General features: G+C 50.1%; 1 protein-coding gene across 1 annotated transcript in view; it reads right to left on the reverse strand.

Annotated features, from left to right (window-relative positions):
- The window catches only part of CTNNBL1 (catenin beta like 1), a 122,733-nt gene extending 108,300 nt beyond the window's left edge, over nt 1–14,433 (reverse strand). The window contains exon 1 of the mRNA XM_066624139.1: nt 14,350–14,433. Within this exon, the coding sequence (XP_066480236.1) occupies nt 14,350–14,379 (30 nt within the window). The 5' untranslated portion in view covers nt 14,380–14,433. The remainder of the gene's footprint in view (nt 1–14,349) is intronic.
- Between the last annotated feature and the right edge of the window lie 1,110 nt (nt 14,434–15,543).

Consider the following 15,543-nt stretch of genomic DNA (forward strand, 5'->3'; position numbering starts at 1 on the left):
GCCTCCACGGGGCTCGGAGAGGCCTCCAGAGATTCTAGAAGGGCCCTTCCAGTTTTCGCCCGAAACCAGAAGTGCCCTTCTAGGACCTCTGGAGGCCATTTTGAGGCCCGTGGAGGCTGCGTATGACCTCCACAGGATTCAGAACAGCTCTGGAAGCAACCGGAGGAAGGCTCCAGTCGTGTTCGGAGCTTGGTGGAGCCCAGATTTCGCATGACTTGGTTTCACACGAAATCTGGTATCCGCGTGAGTTTCAGGAACGGAACCCTCGCAAATAATGAGGCTCCCGCTGTATATTCATTCATGCAAATTTATTCAAATTTGAAATGTGAATTTTCCCCGGCCCCCAATACAGTGTCAGGAAGATGTGGCCCTCCTTCCCAAAAGTTTGGACACCCCTGGTCTAAAGGGCAGAGCCACCATTAAGCGTGGAGATAACCTCTGAAGGTTGCCAGTTAAAGGTTACTGGAAGCTTCCATGAGTGGCAAGACCTTGAGGAGCGACTGACAAGCTAGGCTGAGTTGCTCTCAGGTGAGAGACAAGAAGCCGGCTCTGCTGCCCTTCTGTGAGAGGGAAGGAGCTGTTTGACAGCGTGGGAGGCAACCGTGACCACTATGGATACCGAACTGTGAAAAGATCCATCTGGAATGTTGTTTGTTCTTGAAAGATAGAACTTCTTTGTTACTGTAAAAACCTCCTCAGGATTAGAGAAAGCCTGCCTATGTGAACTGCCCTGGATTAAAGTTAAACGAGAAATTCAATGACCAAGAAAGGCGGTGCACTAATACTAGTTATTATTATTATAGAAAGGATGTTCATGTAGACACCTCTTTGTAGCTTTGCTCTTATTAATATTCATCAGCTCCCAGGGGTAGCAGATCTACCTGGATGCAGATCAACATGGACTGCAGATCCCACACAGAGATCATGGGGGGTAGAGGGCTACTAGCTAACCTTGAGTCTCAGGTCCTTGTTAGCTTCACTGCAAACTTCTGGATCAGATCATCGCTACATGGCCTTTTTGTCGCAATACTAATTTTTCAGTTTTAATTTACCATTCCTACCTTGTTTAGTCATTACGACCAAATGTGAGCAATGTGTCCAAGTTCAGACAGCCAGCACACTTCATGGTTGAGATTTAACCCAAGGAGCAAAGCACATCTACTCTGACTCACTGAACACCCAATGAGAAGCTGCAACAATGCCACTCTGCCTCCTCGGCCTGCTGTTTCTGGCAAACCTCTCAGCTGGCTGGGATCTGGCTTTTCATCTACAATCTTGAAAATATGCTGAAGTATTTCACACTAGAAAGAAAGCATCACAAGACACAACATTTTAATCGATACACTGTGTGATCCTTGATGCCCATTTTGTGCCCAGCACAGGTGCCCCGCTACTCCAGCCCAACAAAACTCCTGACATACAATTCACTCCAGACCTTCCCCTCATTTTCACGCAACTGTGGGAGAGGCATGCAACGCTAAGGCCTCCCTGCCATGGTGTCCAGATACGGCAATCTGGCCTCCTGCAGTCCCGACACATCTGCTAGCCCACCTATCTGCGCACATTGCAGCACTTTGATGGCCTGAGAGTAAAAATGGAAGGGAACACTCGATAGCCTTACAAATGCTTCCCTGCCAGTCCAGCTCTAATGCCCCTCTCACTCACCACAGGAGAGAGCCTGGTGACAAACTGGGCTCCCAGGTAGACGCTTTGGAGAGAGCTGCCTCCTTGAGATCACAGGCTCCTTCCCACTACCTGCTAACCCCACCCGCACCCATCATCCTGACCTCTGTTATTGCTAGCCATCATCAGCAACTCTATGAGACTGGAATTGGGGGAAGGGAAAGGGACGGGGGGGGGGGGGAAGTCAGCAAAGAATTAAAGAAATCCCCCTGAGGATCATCCTGCAGGTGGGTCAGTGCCAGCTGAATCTAGCACAAAAGAGTCATCAAGAGGAGCTACCCATTAGCGGTCCACTTAGAAAGACTTCAGGGAAGCAAGCCCCAAATCTCCAGTGACAGCTTTCTGACAACCTCCAATCTAGTTTGCAGCACCTCTGCTAAGCCAGTTTGCTCTCAATCCTGCCTTCTCTCACTATTTCAAAAGGAATAAGCAGTGTCAGGTCTCGCAAGAACCAATTTTGAGAAAATTAAGCTGCCTTGCAGAGATGAACACTCAAAAGCATTTCTCAGAGGTGCCGTTCACACCAGCTAACAAGGGAGCCGAGAATACAGAGACCACTGCCCGCCTTCACCACACAGATCTTCCAAAAGAGGGGAGGCCAGCAGCCTCCCAACTTCCCCCTCAGAAGACCTGGCCTCCCTCACCAGGGGAGCAGAGGCATCAATGTTGCCACGTGCTGCAGTGCTGGCCACATCCTGTGGACTCTGTTTAAAGCAATTCTTCAGGTGTCTCCACACCCCCAGAAGGCTTTTCCCCCAGTTGCTGCTGCTGCCATCTGTGTTTCTGATCAGAGTCTGCCAACGACTTTGCACACATCCTCCTGATGCTCCTCCCCAAAGCTGGCTGAGACTGGTGCCAGGAGCACCAACATAAGAACATAAGAACAGCCCCACTGGATCAGGCCATAGGCCCATCTAGTCCAGCTTCCTGTATCTCACAGCCAGTGGCCCACCAAATGCCCCAGGGAGCACACCAGATAACAAGAGACCTCATCCTGGTGTCCTCCCTTGCATCTGGCATTCTGACATAACCCATTTCTAAAATCAGGAGGCTGCGCATACACATCATGGCTTGTACCCCGTAATAGATTTTTCCTCCAGAAACTTGTCCAATCCCCTTTTAAAGGCGTCCAGGTCAGACGCCATCACCACATCCTGTGGCAAGGAGTTCCACAGACCAACCACACGCTGAGTAAAGAAATATTTTCTTTTGACGGTTCTGACTCTGCCAACACTCAATTTTAGTGGATGTCCCCTGGTTCTGGTGTTATGTGAGAGTGTAAAGAGCATCTCCCTATCCACTCTGTCCATCCCCTGCATAATTTTTTATGTCTCAATCATGTCCCCCCTCAGGCGCCACTTTCCTAGGCTGAAGACATCCAAACACCGTAGCCTTTCCTCATAAGGAAGGTGCCCCAGCCCAGTAATCATCTTAGTCACTCTCTTTTGCACCTTTTCCATTTCCACTATGTTCTGTTTGAGATGTGGTGACCAGAACTGGACACAATACTCCAGGTGTGGCCTTACCATCGATTTGTACAACAGCATTATAATATTAGCCGTTTTGTTCTCAATACCTTTTCTAACGATCCCAAGCATAGAATTGGCCTTCTTCACTGCCGCCGCACATTGGGTCGACACTTTCATCGACCTGTCCACCACCACCCCAAGATCTCTCTCCTGATCTGTCACAGACAGCTCAGAACCCATCAGCCTATATCTAAAGTTTTGATTTTTTGCCCCAATGTGCATGACTTTACACTTACTTACATTGAAACGCATCTGTCATTTTGCTGCCCATTCTGCCAGTCTGGAGGGATCCTTCTGGAGCTCCTCACAATCACTTCTGGTCTTCACCACTCGGAAAAGTTTGGTGTCTTCTGCAAACTTAGGCACCTCACTGCTCACCCCTGTCTCCAGGTCATTTATGAAGAGATTGAAAAGCACCGGTCCCAGGACAGATCCTTGGGGCACACCACTTTTCACCTCTCTCCATTGTGAAAAGTGCCCACTGACACCCACTCTCTGTTTCCTGGTCTTCAACCAGGTCTCAATCCAGGAGAGATGGAGAGGAGAGGCACCAAAATAGGTGCCAAGCACTCATGGGGTCTGAAACAGATGCAAGAACCAGAAGCCAGGTTAGGACACTCCAGCCTGTTCAGTCCTTTCTAGGACTGTTCTTATGTTCTTATGAGAAAGTCAAGAGAGGACCTGTGACAGCCACTCCAGCACACCTATGGGTTCAAGAACTGCTGATGCCTCTCCTAGCACAGCTCATCACTGCTGTCATTTCAAAAAATAATTGGATCCTTTTCCAGGCTCTCCATTTGTGCAACAGGAGATAGATTCTTCTCTAGACTCTTCCCTCTTAGGTGGGAGTTTCGTGGGCTCACCATTCAACCTGCAGTGTATGGTTCATTTTTAGAGAACTAATCCACAGGTAGACATGTTACACTCCACCATTATGAAGAACAAAATCAAACTCAGTGCTACTAAGTGAGCCCCAGACACAGGAGATTTAAAAGGCTGGTACACCTTTTACTTGGAAGGAGGGATATGCAATCTTAATATATCGAATGTGAAATGGCTTTTAACAGCATTACATTTGTCACTCCAGGCACACTAAGGGCCCAATCTTATCCAACTTCCCAGGATCGATGAAGCCGCAATGCATGACCAAGGAAAGGAAGCAAATGTTCCCTTAACTGGAGGGGGCCTCTGTGACTGCCCCGCACTACCACAGAATGGTAGCATGTCTGCATCAGTGCTGAAACGTTGGATAGGACTGTGCCCCAAGTGTTCTTTTTTGGGATGGGTAGGTTCATCTGGGCAACAGGCTCTCACTTTTGGTTCTGTTTGGTGTAGCCGGGAGTGCTGGGTACATGCGAGGGAGAGATGCACTTCTTTGAATTGCTCCCACAGCGAGCAATTGTGTAAACTGAATAGCCCACACTGTTCATCTCTGATACTCACACAGACCAGGCCCTCAACCGCAGGGCTTCTCTCTTCAAAGGCCCACTTTGTACCTCTTGGAAGAGTACCCGGGCCATGGCTCTCCAAGGATGCCCTCACCCCTCTCAGATGAAGAGGAAAAGGCTGCTGGAAAAGGCTGGCAGGACCTCCAAAGAGGTCACTGGCAAAATGGCACCAGGTGTGCTTGCTACATGCAGATGTGCAGCCCGCTGTCTACAGCAGCTATTGCCATTATTCTGCGCCTGCAGGCAAAGCCCACAACATATCCGTTTCTCGCATCTCTCAGCAGCCCTCGAGCACAGCGCTGCTGCTCTGTTCCGAAACCTAAAGTGGCAATTGGGAATCAACTGACTGCAGTGGCACAAATCAGCTCCTGGCAATCACAGCCAGCGCTTTTCCTCTCCTCTCCTGAGATAATTGGAAGAGGAGCCTGGAAATGGTTGGACTTGGCTCTGACCCCCCTAATTACCCAATGTAATCAGAAACCAGACACAGAGGGTCTGGGCAAAGCAGCAGAAACATTTAATCAGCGGCTGAGGCCATCTGCAACTGTTTCGCTGCACCAGACAAGCACTGATGGATTCCTGAGGAGTGCAATGGTGCACTCCCTCCATGGCACGCCAGGCCTTCTTCCCTCTTTCAAACAAGGCTGCATGTTAAAGTAAAGGGCAAAGTGCCCAGCATTGCTTATGCCAACCTTGGCAAGGAAACAACACCACTATTTGATTAAGAGGAGCAAGGATTAAACATTTAGGAAAGAGAAACCCAGCAGCACAATCAGAAAGGGAAAGTGCTGACCCCAGCCGGCTCATGGGGGGGACGACGACGACGATGACACAGTGCAGACCTGGGCAGGGGCCAACAAATGACCCTGACAGGAAACACTAAGTCACTGCAACAGAATGAGCTAGACCCAAACTGGGAAGATGTTGGTAATGGGGGCAAAAAGTGTGCATAGCTCTTCCTCATCCCACACCAACCACTACAATACAGCAGCCACCTCCAACTCTGGATAACCATGCAAAGCCAGTATTTGGACCCCCAATCACGGGAGTGCATACAAAGTACCACTTTTTCAATTACAAATTTTCAAGCATGAAGCAACAAAGGAAAAGCACAGGCGCGCGGCAAGTGACAGATTTGGAAATAAACTGTCCATCTGTTTCCTTGACACAGACAGCTAGATTTTTGGGAGAACATTTCAACAGCAACATAGAAAGAGCCAAGAAGACTTCCAGCACCTTCCCTGCATGGCCTGAGTTCAAAGTGACCATGCAGGGAAAGAGGCCCAAGACTGGGTCCACTAATCACCACCAGCACCTGCCCGCCGCCCCCCCCCCCCAGAAGCTTAGAGGTGGAAGGCAGCCTTTGCCTGCAGGAAGTTCTGGGTTTAGCCCCAGTATCTCTGCCTGAAAGCAGACAGCAATGCTGCCACCAGAGCAGCCAACACGGGACAAGATGGACCAGCAGCAGCGAAAGGGGGATGCAAGTGGTCAGCAGCAAGTCCAAGCCACCCACTGTAGGGATAGGCAAGCACTCCACAGGGCACAGCCACCCTCCGCTGTTACAGAGCCTGTCCCCAGATGTCTCAGGCAGGCCTTGGCCAGAAGAGGGGAGAACCGTGTCTTTTAAAAACAAAATACGCATCTAAAAATTTCCTCTACGCATCGTTTGCAGAAGCCTCATTTCAGTGAGAAATGAGGAAGGGGGTGATGGGGGAGGCTGCCGAAATCTGAAATATGCCCGGGTAGCTCCTTCACCACAGGAGCCTTTCATTGCCAAAACCAGAAGGAAAAATATGAACAAAATCCATCTTCTTCTTTTCCAGACAAGCTGCTGAAACAAGCAAGCACAATGAAATACGGCCCAGCTTTACATTTTATAATGTCTTGCATGCCACATGCAAATTGCATCAAAAATACTTAGAATTAAATAAAAGGGTAATAAATAACAGCAAAACCCAAGAAAACTGAAGAAATGAAGACAGGAGAAAAATGAATGTTTTCACTTGGGATTAGAAATAAGATGAAGAGTTTGCATTAAGTGCAGAGTGTACAGGACCGAAGCGGAGGTGGAGGGGGGGGAATAAGCCCGAGGGTGGGAGAGGCTCATCTCAATTATTTGCCAAGAGCCCAACACTGACCAGAGGGAGAAGGAACTGCTTCAAAGATGAGCACAAGAAGACAGCCCACCACTTTCCTAGCAAAACCCAAAATGAACATGCAAAAAGAAGCCTACACAGTATGTAGGAGGTGGGCAGTTCCTTGCTTCTCCTGGAGGAAAGAGCTGGGCAAAGGAGGCAAAGCCCACTAGAAAAACATGCAGTATTGCCCTGAGTCTAAATGTTGCCCATCAAACCCTCAAAAACAGGTGCAGCTGGAAGGTGAACACTCCCATCCACCCTCTGCCTTGATCATGGAGAACACATCTTCCCAGGTTTTCCTGCAGCCCAAGCAGTACCCAGGAACAGAGGATGCTGCCTCACCCCTAAGTGAGGCCTTTAGGTCACCCAGCTCAGAATCTGCTGAGATCCTTCTCGATGCAACGCGCATGACCCACCACCAAGTTACAACCCCTCCCTTTACAGAGAACAGAAAGTCGCTTTCCAAACATTCCCAAGCAACAAACTCAGGAAATCAATCATGCCAAACCTCCCCTGAAATGGGAGTCTCCCCCTACAAGGACACTGGCTAGTGCCTCAGTGGGCTCTGGCTTTCGACTGAATGGCCAGATGAAGATCAGGTTTGTCCAAACATGCAACTCCTGGCCCTACAGGAGCAAATGGATCAGAACACTGTCATTAAACTCAACTGATGGCTTTATAAATCCACTTCCAGCTGCCCATATAAGATGGGAGGGTAGAAGTAGTTTGCTATGGTTGCTTAGAAAAGTACTTCCAAACTCCTCAACTACCTTGCCAAAACATTCATGTAACACTGCGGGATAGAGGCTCCTTCTGCAGCAGACACTAGGCCTGCCAACAACTTGGCCTACCAACCGACAGAGCAACTTGCACAAGCAGCACTCAAAAAGGTTCTGGTTGATCTCAAGTCTCCCCCCATCCTAGAAATCAAAATCAGGGTAAGTTCACACAAAGGTAGGCACCTTCCTGGGAACAGGCACCCCTCTCTCTAGTGTGCACGGAGTGCCTGCCTTTCTGGAACACAAGTACATAACAAAGAATTTGACTGAACAAGTGAGGCTCACCCTGCTGCAGCAGCACTAACTGTTTCCTTTTAATTCAAAGGGAATTAAGAAACTAAGCAACAAAATGCAACTAGAATCAAACAGCTGGAAGTCAGTTCTCAAGACAGCTCCATCCGAGATGGGAATTCAATTCTCCTTCTGAGCTCCGCTTTTGAAAAGAGGACAGAGAGGTGAGGAGGGACATTAGGTTGTTTATTGAACAATGAAAGAGACAAAATCCCTGTGAAAATGGAAGGCATCAAGTTCCAAATACACTGGAGAAGCAACAGGATACACATTATCCTCTGAAAGAAGAGCAGCAGGGGTCATAGCCGGGCCCGTGGATGGGCTTGCAGGAGGTCCATGAAAGGGGTGCAAAGCAATGATTTTTTCTTTGACCCTTCCTTCTACCAGGGCTGTGGAGGGGTTGGAGTCTATGTGTACCAACTCCACAGCCTTACCAATTACTGTGCCAATGGTCTCAGGGGAGAAAACACATTTTAACGTCCAATTATGTTGGCAGTAGGACTCCTAAATGTCTCCTGCTACTACCTGCTCTCCTGAAGGAGAGAAGGAGGTTGTAAAAAGGAAGGAATCTGAAGGACCAAGGGGGAGGCAGGGAGTTGCAGGTCCACAGCAGGTTGGTGAAGGCCCAGTCAGGGACTGGAGAAAAGACCCTCCAGTGAAGAACAGGAGCACAGGTCACCCAGGCTCTTCTCCTACACAGGCTGTGCTGGACAAGTCCCAGAGAACTGGGTTGCTGCTGCTGCACCTGTGAGGCCAAGGACTAACCTGGCAACCTCAAAGCCTTTTTTGAAGGCTTCGTTCACCACCCTTTTGGAATCCCACACTGTGACCCATCCCCAGGGGATGCTAGGTCCTCTGCCTTCTCAGCCCTACTAAACCCTATGCTAGGTGTCCATGAGACTGCTGGAACTCCCCCCCCCCAAGTGTTTGCTCCATGGCCGACCTGCACCAGTCCCCACCCATAACTGCACAGGATGCCACTGATGTGTCCTCACATCACATTTTGTTGCAGTACTGTTTCACTCCAAACAAGGGTGGATGCCATGGGATGCTGCCACACATGCTCTGGTGATTTACAGTGGTCATTGTCACCATGTCATGACAGTGGCATTTATTAAGAATATCTACATTCTGCTGTTCGACAGAGAAGTTCACCAAGGAGCACAATTTACTGAGTACAAGCAGCTGGCTCCAGAGACAGCCCAATAACTAAATGGCTCCCTGTCCCAAAAGGGATCACAAGCTAAGAAGATGAAAAATGCATCAGAAAAAGACACCATGGAGGTGAACAGGGCCAGCTGCTCTAGGGACGGACATCTAGAATAGTTTCTCGCTAACAGGTATCAAACATGTCCTGCCGTTATGACTGTGGATCTTGGTCTTTGTTTACATTGGGTCACGGTGAATTTCAAGGTCAAAATGTTGTCTTTTCATGTGTCCATTGTAATTTTTTTTCATTCCAGATTAGTTATAACACATTTAATACTTCTTCATTTGATGTTAGGGAGGCAAGAAAATAGCATGAATTTACAGGTGTGACCTCGATATCTGTGGATCCAGTGCCCACAGGTTTAACACACTGTGGATGCCAGCAGATACTGGGGTTGCCATTTAAATGCTCTAAAAAAGCAAAAAAGCATTAATGTTGCATGGTCAAACTACATGGTTTCCAAGCCCCTCCTGGCTAAAAATAGCACTAATGACCCACTTCCAGGTTGCACAGAGGTTCCTGGCTTCTCCCTGGTTAACCCAGAAGGCATTGGTAAAATGGTGGAAAGTTTTCTTTTCCAAGCAAAACTCTGATAGAAAGAAAAGTCTTGGTACTCTGTGCATAGATGTAACAACTGCAAGGCTGGATTGTGCATCTGGTTTTGCTGCTCTGGTGAAGAGAGACCCCCCACACATCATCGTGATTTGCTGCTTTCTGGACAGAAGAACTCTCTAGCATCAAAGGCTCTGCTGACATTCCTGAAAGAAGTCTTGCATGAGGTTGTGTAGGTTACCCACTTCATCCAAGCCAAGAAATGGGTGCAGAATACAAAGTTATTTTCTACCACAGAGAAGTTCACTGGTTTTGCAAAGGACCAGTCCTGAAAAGCTTTGCTGAACCCAGAGCAGAAGTTCCACTTTTCTGAGAGAAAAAGAAAGTCCGCTCTCAGGACAACTTGATAGAGAGAAGGCCACTCATGGCTTTGCTTACTTGGGGGAAACTTTGGGTTAAATGAATGAGACAAATCTTCTGATCCAAGGCCTTGCAGCCATCATGATGGATGCTGCGGGGAAAACTCTGGGCCAAGCTGCCATGCTGCCAAGAAGAGGCGGATACCTGGGCAAACTCTCCAGTGCTGGAGAAAGTGCTTCTGCCAGGTGGAGAGTAACAAAGCCGACTCAATTTCTCTGCAGGCAGAAATCTGTATACAGCTGGAAACAACACAAAACTCTTGAAGGTTATTCTGCTCGGACAACCTTAAAACTGAAATGTGGACTCTTCCTGCACGTATATGACAGCAGCAATGAGGCAGACACTGCCAAAGATGCCCACACAGACTTGAGAACACAACACAACTTGAATTCTACTTGAAGAGTCATGGTAAATTCTGGCGCTCCTAGACACAAAAGTGCCCTCATCCAGCAAGCAACCTCTGAGAGCAGATACTGTTACTACATACCTTTGTGAGTCAGAATTTGCAGCACTTCTTGCCATCAAAATTGTTTGGATGTCAAAGACGACATGCGCGTTGCCATGTCAAAGACCACCCTAAAATGTCAACATCTTATTCAAGCCACGCAACATCTCACAAAAAGCTACTTTTTAAGAAAAAAAGTTTACTTTTTGTTTTATTTGCACAATTTGAATGCATTTCAATTTTTTTCAGGGAGTGGCCATTGATTTTTTACATTAAAAAATGAGAGTAAGAAAAACATAATTCTTCGTAAATAATTTTTTCCCTATTATATCTTTGTGAAAAAATTCAGCTTCCAATGTAATAAAATAAATCATATGCAAAAGTGTGTGTGTGCGCGTGTGTTCATGTTTCTGGGAGGGGGGCTATAGCCTTCATCAGATGCTCAAAGGGTCCTTGACCCAAATGATTAAGAGCCACTGAAGGAAAGGGATTATTACAGGGGTGTCAAACATAAGGCCTGGGGGTCAGATGCAGCCCATAGAAGCTTTTTATCTGGCCCTCAGGCTCTCAGTTGCTGAGCAATGCTGAGGTGTCACTACTGAAAGGGCAGCCAGCATAATATTTGGGCTCTTCCATATCTTGAAATATGATCAAGATTTGTGTATTTTCTCTTCTGTCATTTGCAGCCAATGAATTCCTACAAGAGAAAAGAGTGCTTATTTCTGGTTGTGACCTGTTTAATGACATCACTTCCTGCCCAATGACATCACTTCCGGCACTCAGCAGGCATCATGAATGCGATTCAGCCCACTGCATGAAATGAGTTTGACACCCCTGTTATAATAATACAACTTTATAACCTCTGAATAAGAACACAGGCAATGGGTTTGAACTATTTTTTCCCAGACTTCAGGTGTTTCTATTACGAATTATATTTATATAATAATTATTTGTTTACACGAAAGGACATGCCACTAGACCCAAGGCAATGTGGGGAGAAAGAGGTCCATAACACTTCACGCCTTCAGCTCCACCACTCTGCACTATCCAAGGGTCTCCTGCTCCCTTGACTCCCTCTTCTCCCACTTAGGCCAGGACCATCCTCCTAGGACCCTCCATCAGAAAAGAAAACCTCCAGAATACAATCCCCAGAACAGTCCGGGTAGATGGGACTCGTCAGCCTAGGAAGGCAGCTCATCTAAGAGAAGGAAACTCTGACCTCAAACCTCCACTGCCTTGTGGCTACATCCAGTTCTGGAAAAGGCTTCAGGAGTCAACCTCGAGGCAAAATCAGGAGCCGGAATCCCTTAGGCAGTTCATGGCTGAACACAGTCACGTTCTGGCAACTCCTGCGACGCCGCTGGAACCAACCGTATTGGCTTCTGCCTTTCCATTGGACCATTCCAGCGACGTGGAGAGGGGGGATTTGCTGCATGGGTAACAGCCTATCCTCCATACCTTCTTTACCCAGGCTTCGCGCACTGGAGAGGACACTCCAACTTCGCCATACGGCGTCGGCACAACACGGGAAGCAGCAGTTTACCGGTTATAAGTCTTTGCTCGATTGGCGTAGAGCATGACGCCAGGGGCTGCTTCCAACGGTGGGAGAGATCATTGCATCTCATTGGGCAGCTACCGCCCGCCTTAAGCTGGGCAGTCCCCAGCCAGTAAGGTGTTGCCTCGCCACGGTCCGTTAACCTCATGGGGTGCGTGGGGTTTAGGATGAAAACCGACAAGCGGATCGACAACTCTGCACCATGCAACAGGCCTTTTCAGCCACACTAGACGCTGTGCCAGAACCACCTTTCAGAGCGCGATACCATAGTCTTTCGAGACTGAAGGTTGCCAATATATATATATTACATGAACACATGAAGCTGCCTATTACCAAGCTAGACTCTTGATCCACTGAACTCTAACTGGCAGAGCTCTTCAGGGTCTAAGACAGGGGTGTCAAACATAAGGCCTGGAGGCTGGATGTGGCCCCCGGAAGCTTTTTATCCAGCCCTCAGGCTCACAGCAGCTGAGCAGTGCTGAGGTGTTACTGCTGAAAGGGCAGCCCACACAAAAATTGGGCTCTCCCACATCTTTAAATATGATAAAGATTTGCATGTTTTCTCTTTTGTCATTTGCAGCTAATTAATTCCTAAGTGAGGAAAAAGTGCTTATTTTTGGTTATGACCTGTTTAATGACAATACTTCCTGCCCAACAACATCACTTCTGGCCCTCAGCAGGCATCATGAATGCCATTCGGCCCTTGGTATGACACCCCTGGTCTAAGAGGTTTCCCTAGTTCCAAACAACACAGTCCTGGAACGTGCTGGAATCCCTAGCATGTATGCACTACTGAAACAGAGATGCCTGCGTTGGCTCGGTCATGTCGTGAGAATGGATGATGGCCGGATCCCAAAGGATCTCCTCTATAGAGAACTCGTGCAAGGAAAGCGCCCTACAGGTAGACCAAAGCTGCGATACAAGGACATCTGCAAGAGGGATCTGAAGGCCTTAGGAGTGGACCTCAACAAGTGGGAAACCCTGGCCTCTGAGCGGCCCGCTCGGAGGCAGGCTGTGCAACATGGCCTTTCCCAGTTTGAAGAGACACTTGGCCAACAGTCTGAGGCTAAAAGGCAAAGAAGGAAGGCCCATAGCCAGGGAGACAGGCCAGGGACAGACTGCACTTGCTCCCAGTGTGGAAGGGATTGTCACTCCCGAATCGGCCTTTTCAGCCACACTAGGCGCTGTTCCAGAACCACCTTTCAGAGCGCGATACCATAGTCTTTCGAGACTGAAGGTTGCCAACTATGAACTGCAACAGGGTTTTAACCTGTGACCTTCTCCTGCCTACAAAACTGGCCATACTCTTTATTTACTGTATATCCTGGCTTTCTATCCCTCATGGCTCATTGGACTTGACAAGATAAAGAATCAAGCAAAGAGACAATTCCAAAAAGTCAAACAAAACTGAGAATGAGAAAATAGCACACATAGTACATTGTTTACAGGTCAACAGTCCTGTGGGGGGGGACAACCCGCCACAGGACTGACTTCCTACAACGCTATGGGTGTGTTACTGCAAAAGAGCGCTGTATGAAACAACGCTAGTGGAGGCCATTCTAACACTGTTCCAACACAGGTGCGTTCACAGCATCAGCACCCTAAGTCGGAGCCCACTGTGTGAGGACCACTGCTGCCACTTCTCCTCTGTGGCAGAGGCGGAGGACGATGGGAGGAGCTCCTTCCAGAAGGGTGAGCCAGGCTGGGACTCAGCGCAGGCAGCTGAACTTTGCTACGCCAAACTTTTGAATGGTTTTCTGAATGACGAAAACACACAACGCTGCAGAAATTACACACAGGACAAAAAGTGCTACAAGACAGTGTTACAGGAAGCCGCGTTCCAGGAGATCCCCGCCAGCCTGAGGGTGGGCTACCTGGGGCGGTGGCGTAGCTGGAGGGGGCGCAGCGCCCAGGCTGGCAGGGGCGGGCAAGCGGCCTCTCTCTTCGGAGCCATTCCCGGCGGGGGAGCAAAACGGAGCCGTACGGGGAATGGCCCAGAAGGGAGCGGCCGCTTGCCCGCCCCACTGAGCCTCCTCACCAGCCTGAGCGCTCCGGCCCCTTCCAGCTACGCCCCCGACTCGGGAGTGCCAGAGGCGGGAGGGCACAGAGGCCGGCCTGGCCTCGGCTGACCCGCTGAGGCCTCCTCCGTCCTCCGCAGCCTGGAGGCGGCAGGGGCCCGCGGGCCGGGCCTGGCGCAGCGGGCCCAGAGACTCTTTGGGGAGGGAGGCCTGGCCCTCCTGTCTGTGGCTGCCCGGGGCCGCTGAGGAGCCTCGCCACCCCGCAGGCCGCAACCCCTCACCTGGTAGCTGAGCAGCTCCCCCACGTCCATGCCGCCGTCTTCCGGACTGTCGCAAAACGCCGCGCGGCTGCCGTCAAGCGCCGACGCGGCGCCCGCGGGCCGCGCTGCCGAAAACACCTGACTAGGAGCGCACCAGCCCGCGACCGTATATGCGCCTGTGGAGCGCAGCGACAAAGCCGCCGCGAGCGCCTCGGCCGCCGGAGCCCGCAGCTCTGAGTGGTGTAGCCGGAGGGGGGCAAAGCACTCGGTTTCGCGTGCGGGCGGCCCCACCCCGTCCCCTTCGGAGCCGCTCCGGGCGGGGGGAGCAAGCGGAGGCGGGCAGAAGGAATGCAATGCAACGCAGTGGCGTAGCCAGAGGGGGGGCACAGCACTAAATCTTGCAAGGCACTATGTGTTGCACGAAGTCTCACCGCAGGTGTGCAAGCGACCCCCTCCCCTTTGGAGCCACTAAGCAGGCCGCACGTCCCTGCAAAGCACTACGTGTTGCACGGAGCCTCACTGCAGGTGTGCAAGCGACCCCCCCTTCGGAGCCATCTGGGCCGCTAAGCGGGCTGCACGTCCCTGCAAAGCACTACGTGTTGCACAGAGCCTCACTGCAGGCGTGCAAGCGACTCCCTTCCCTTCGGAGCCATTCCGGGCCGGCCCAGAATGGCTCCGAAGGGGAGGGGGTCGCTTGCACGCCTGCAGTGAGGCTCCGTGCAACACATAGTTCAACATGTAGTGCTTTGAAGGGACATGCGGTGCTGGTGTGACAGGTGAGGTAGAACCACCCCATCCTAGTCCATGGAAAAGCACCGCAGCTGCCCTGCTTGCTCACACCTGGGTTGGCTCTCCTTACTCCTGAGAAAACTGATGTAAGGAGAGCTTCCTTAGATGTAAGCAGGCAGGGCAGCTGCAGTGCTTTTCCATGGACTATGCTGGGGTGGTTATGCCTCAATTGCCGCACCCCACACCCCTGATTCTTTGCACACCCTCTAGCTACACCACTGCACTACTGTACTGACTCCCAGGTTGCTGCACATGAATACTCACGACTCTGGAGGAGCACATGGGTTCCATCTAGGCAAAGCCACAGAGAGGGTGCTCCAGCAGCCTGTGTTTGTGGGGCGGGAGGTGCAGAGAAAGATTTCACAGTGCCTGGGCAATGAATTACTGCCACAACCTCATGGAAGGGTGGAAGGGCCAGGATGGGGG

The sequence above is a fragment of the Tiliqua scincoides genome, chromosome 4 (genome assembly GCF_035046505.1).
Source record: "Tiliqua scincoides isolate rTilSci1 chromosome 4, rTilSci1.hap2, whole genome shotgun sequence".
NCBI classification, from domain to species: Eukaryota; Metazoa; Chordata; class Lepidosauria; order Squamata; family Scincidae; genus Tiliqua; species Tiliqua scincoides.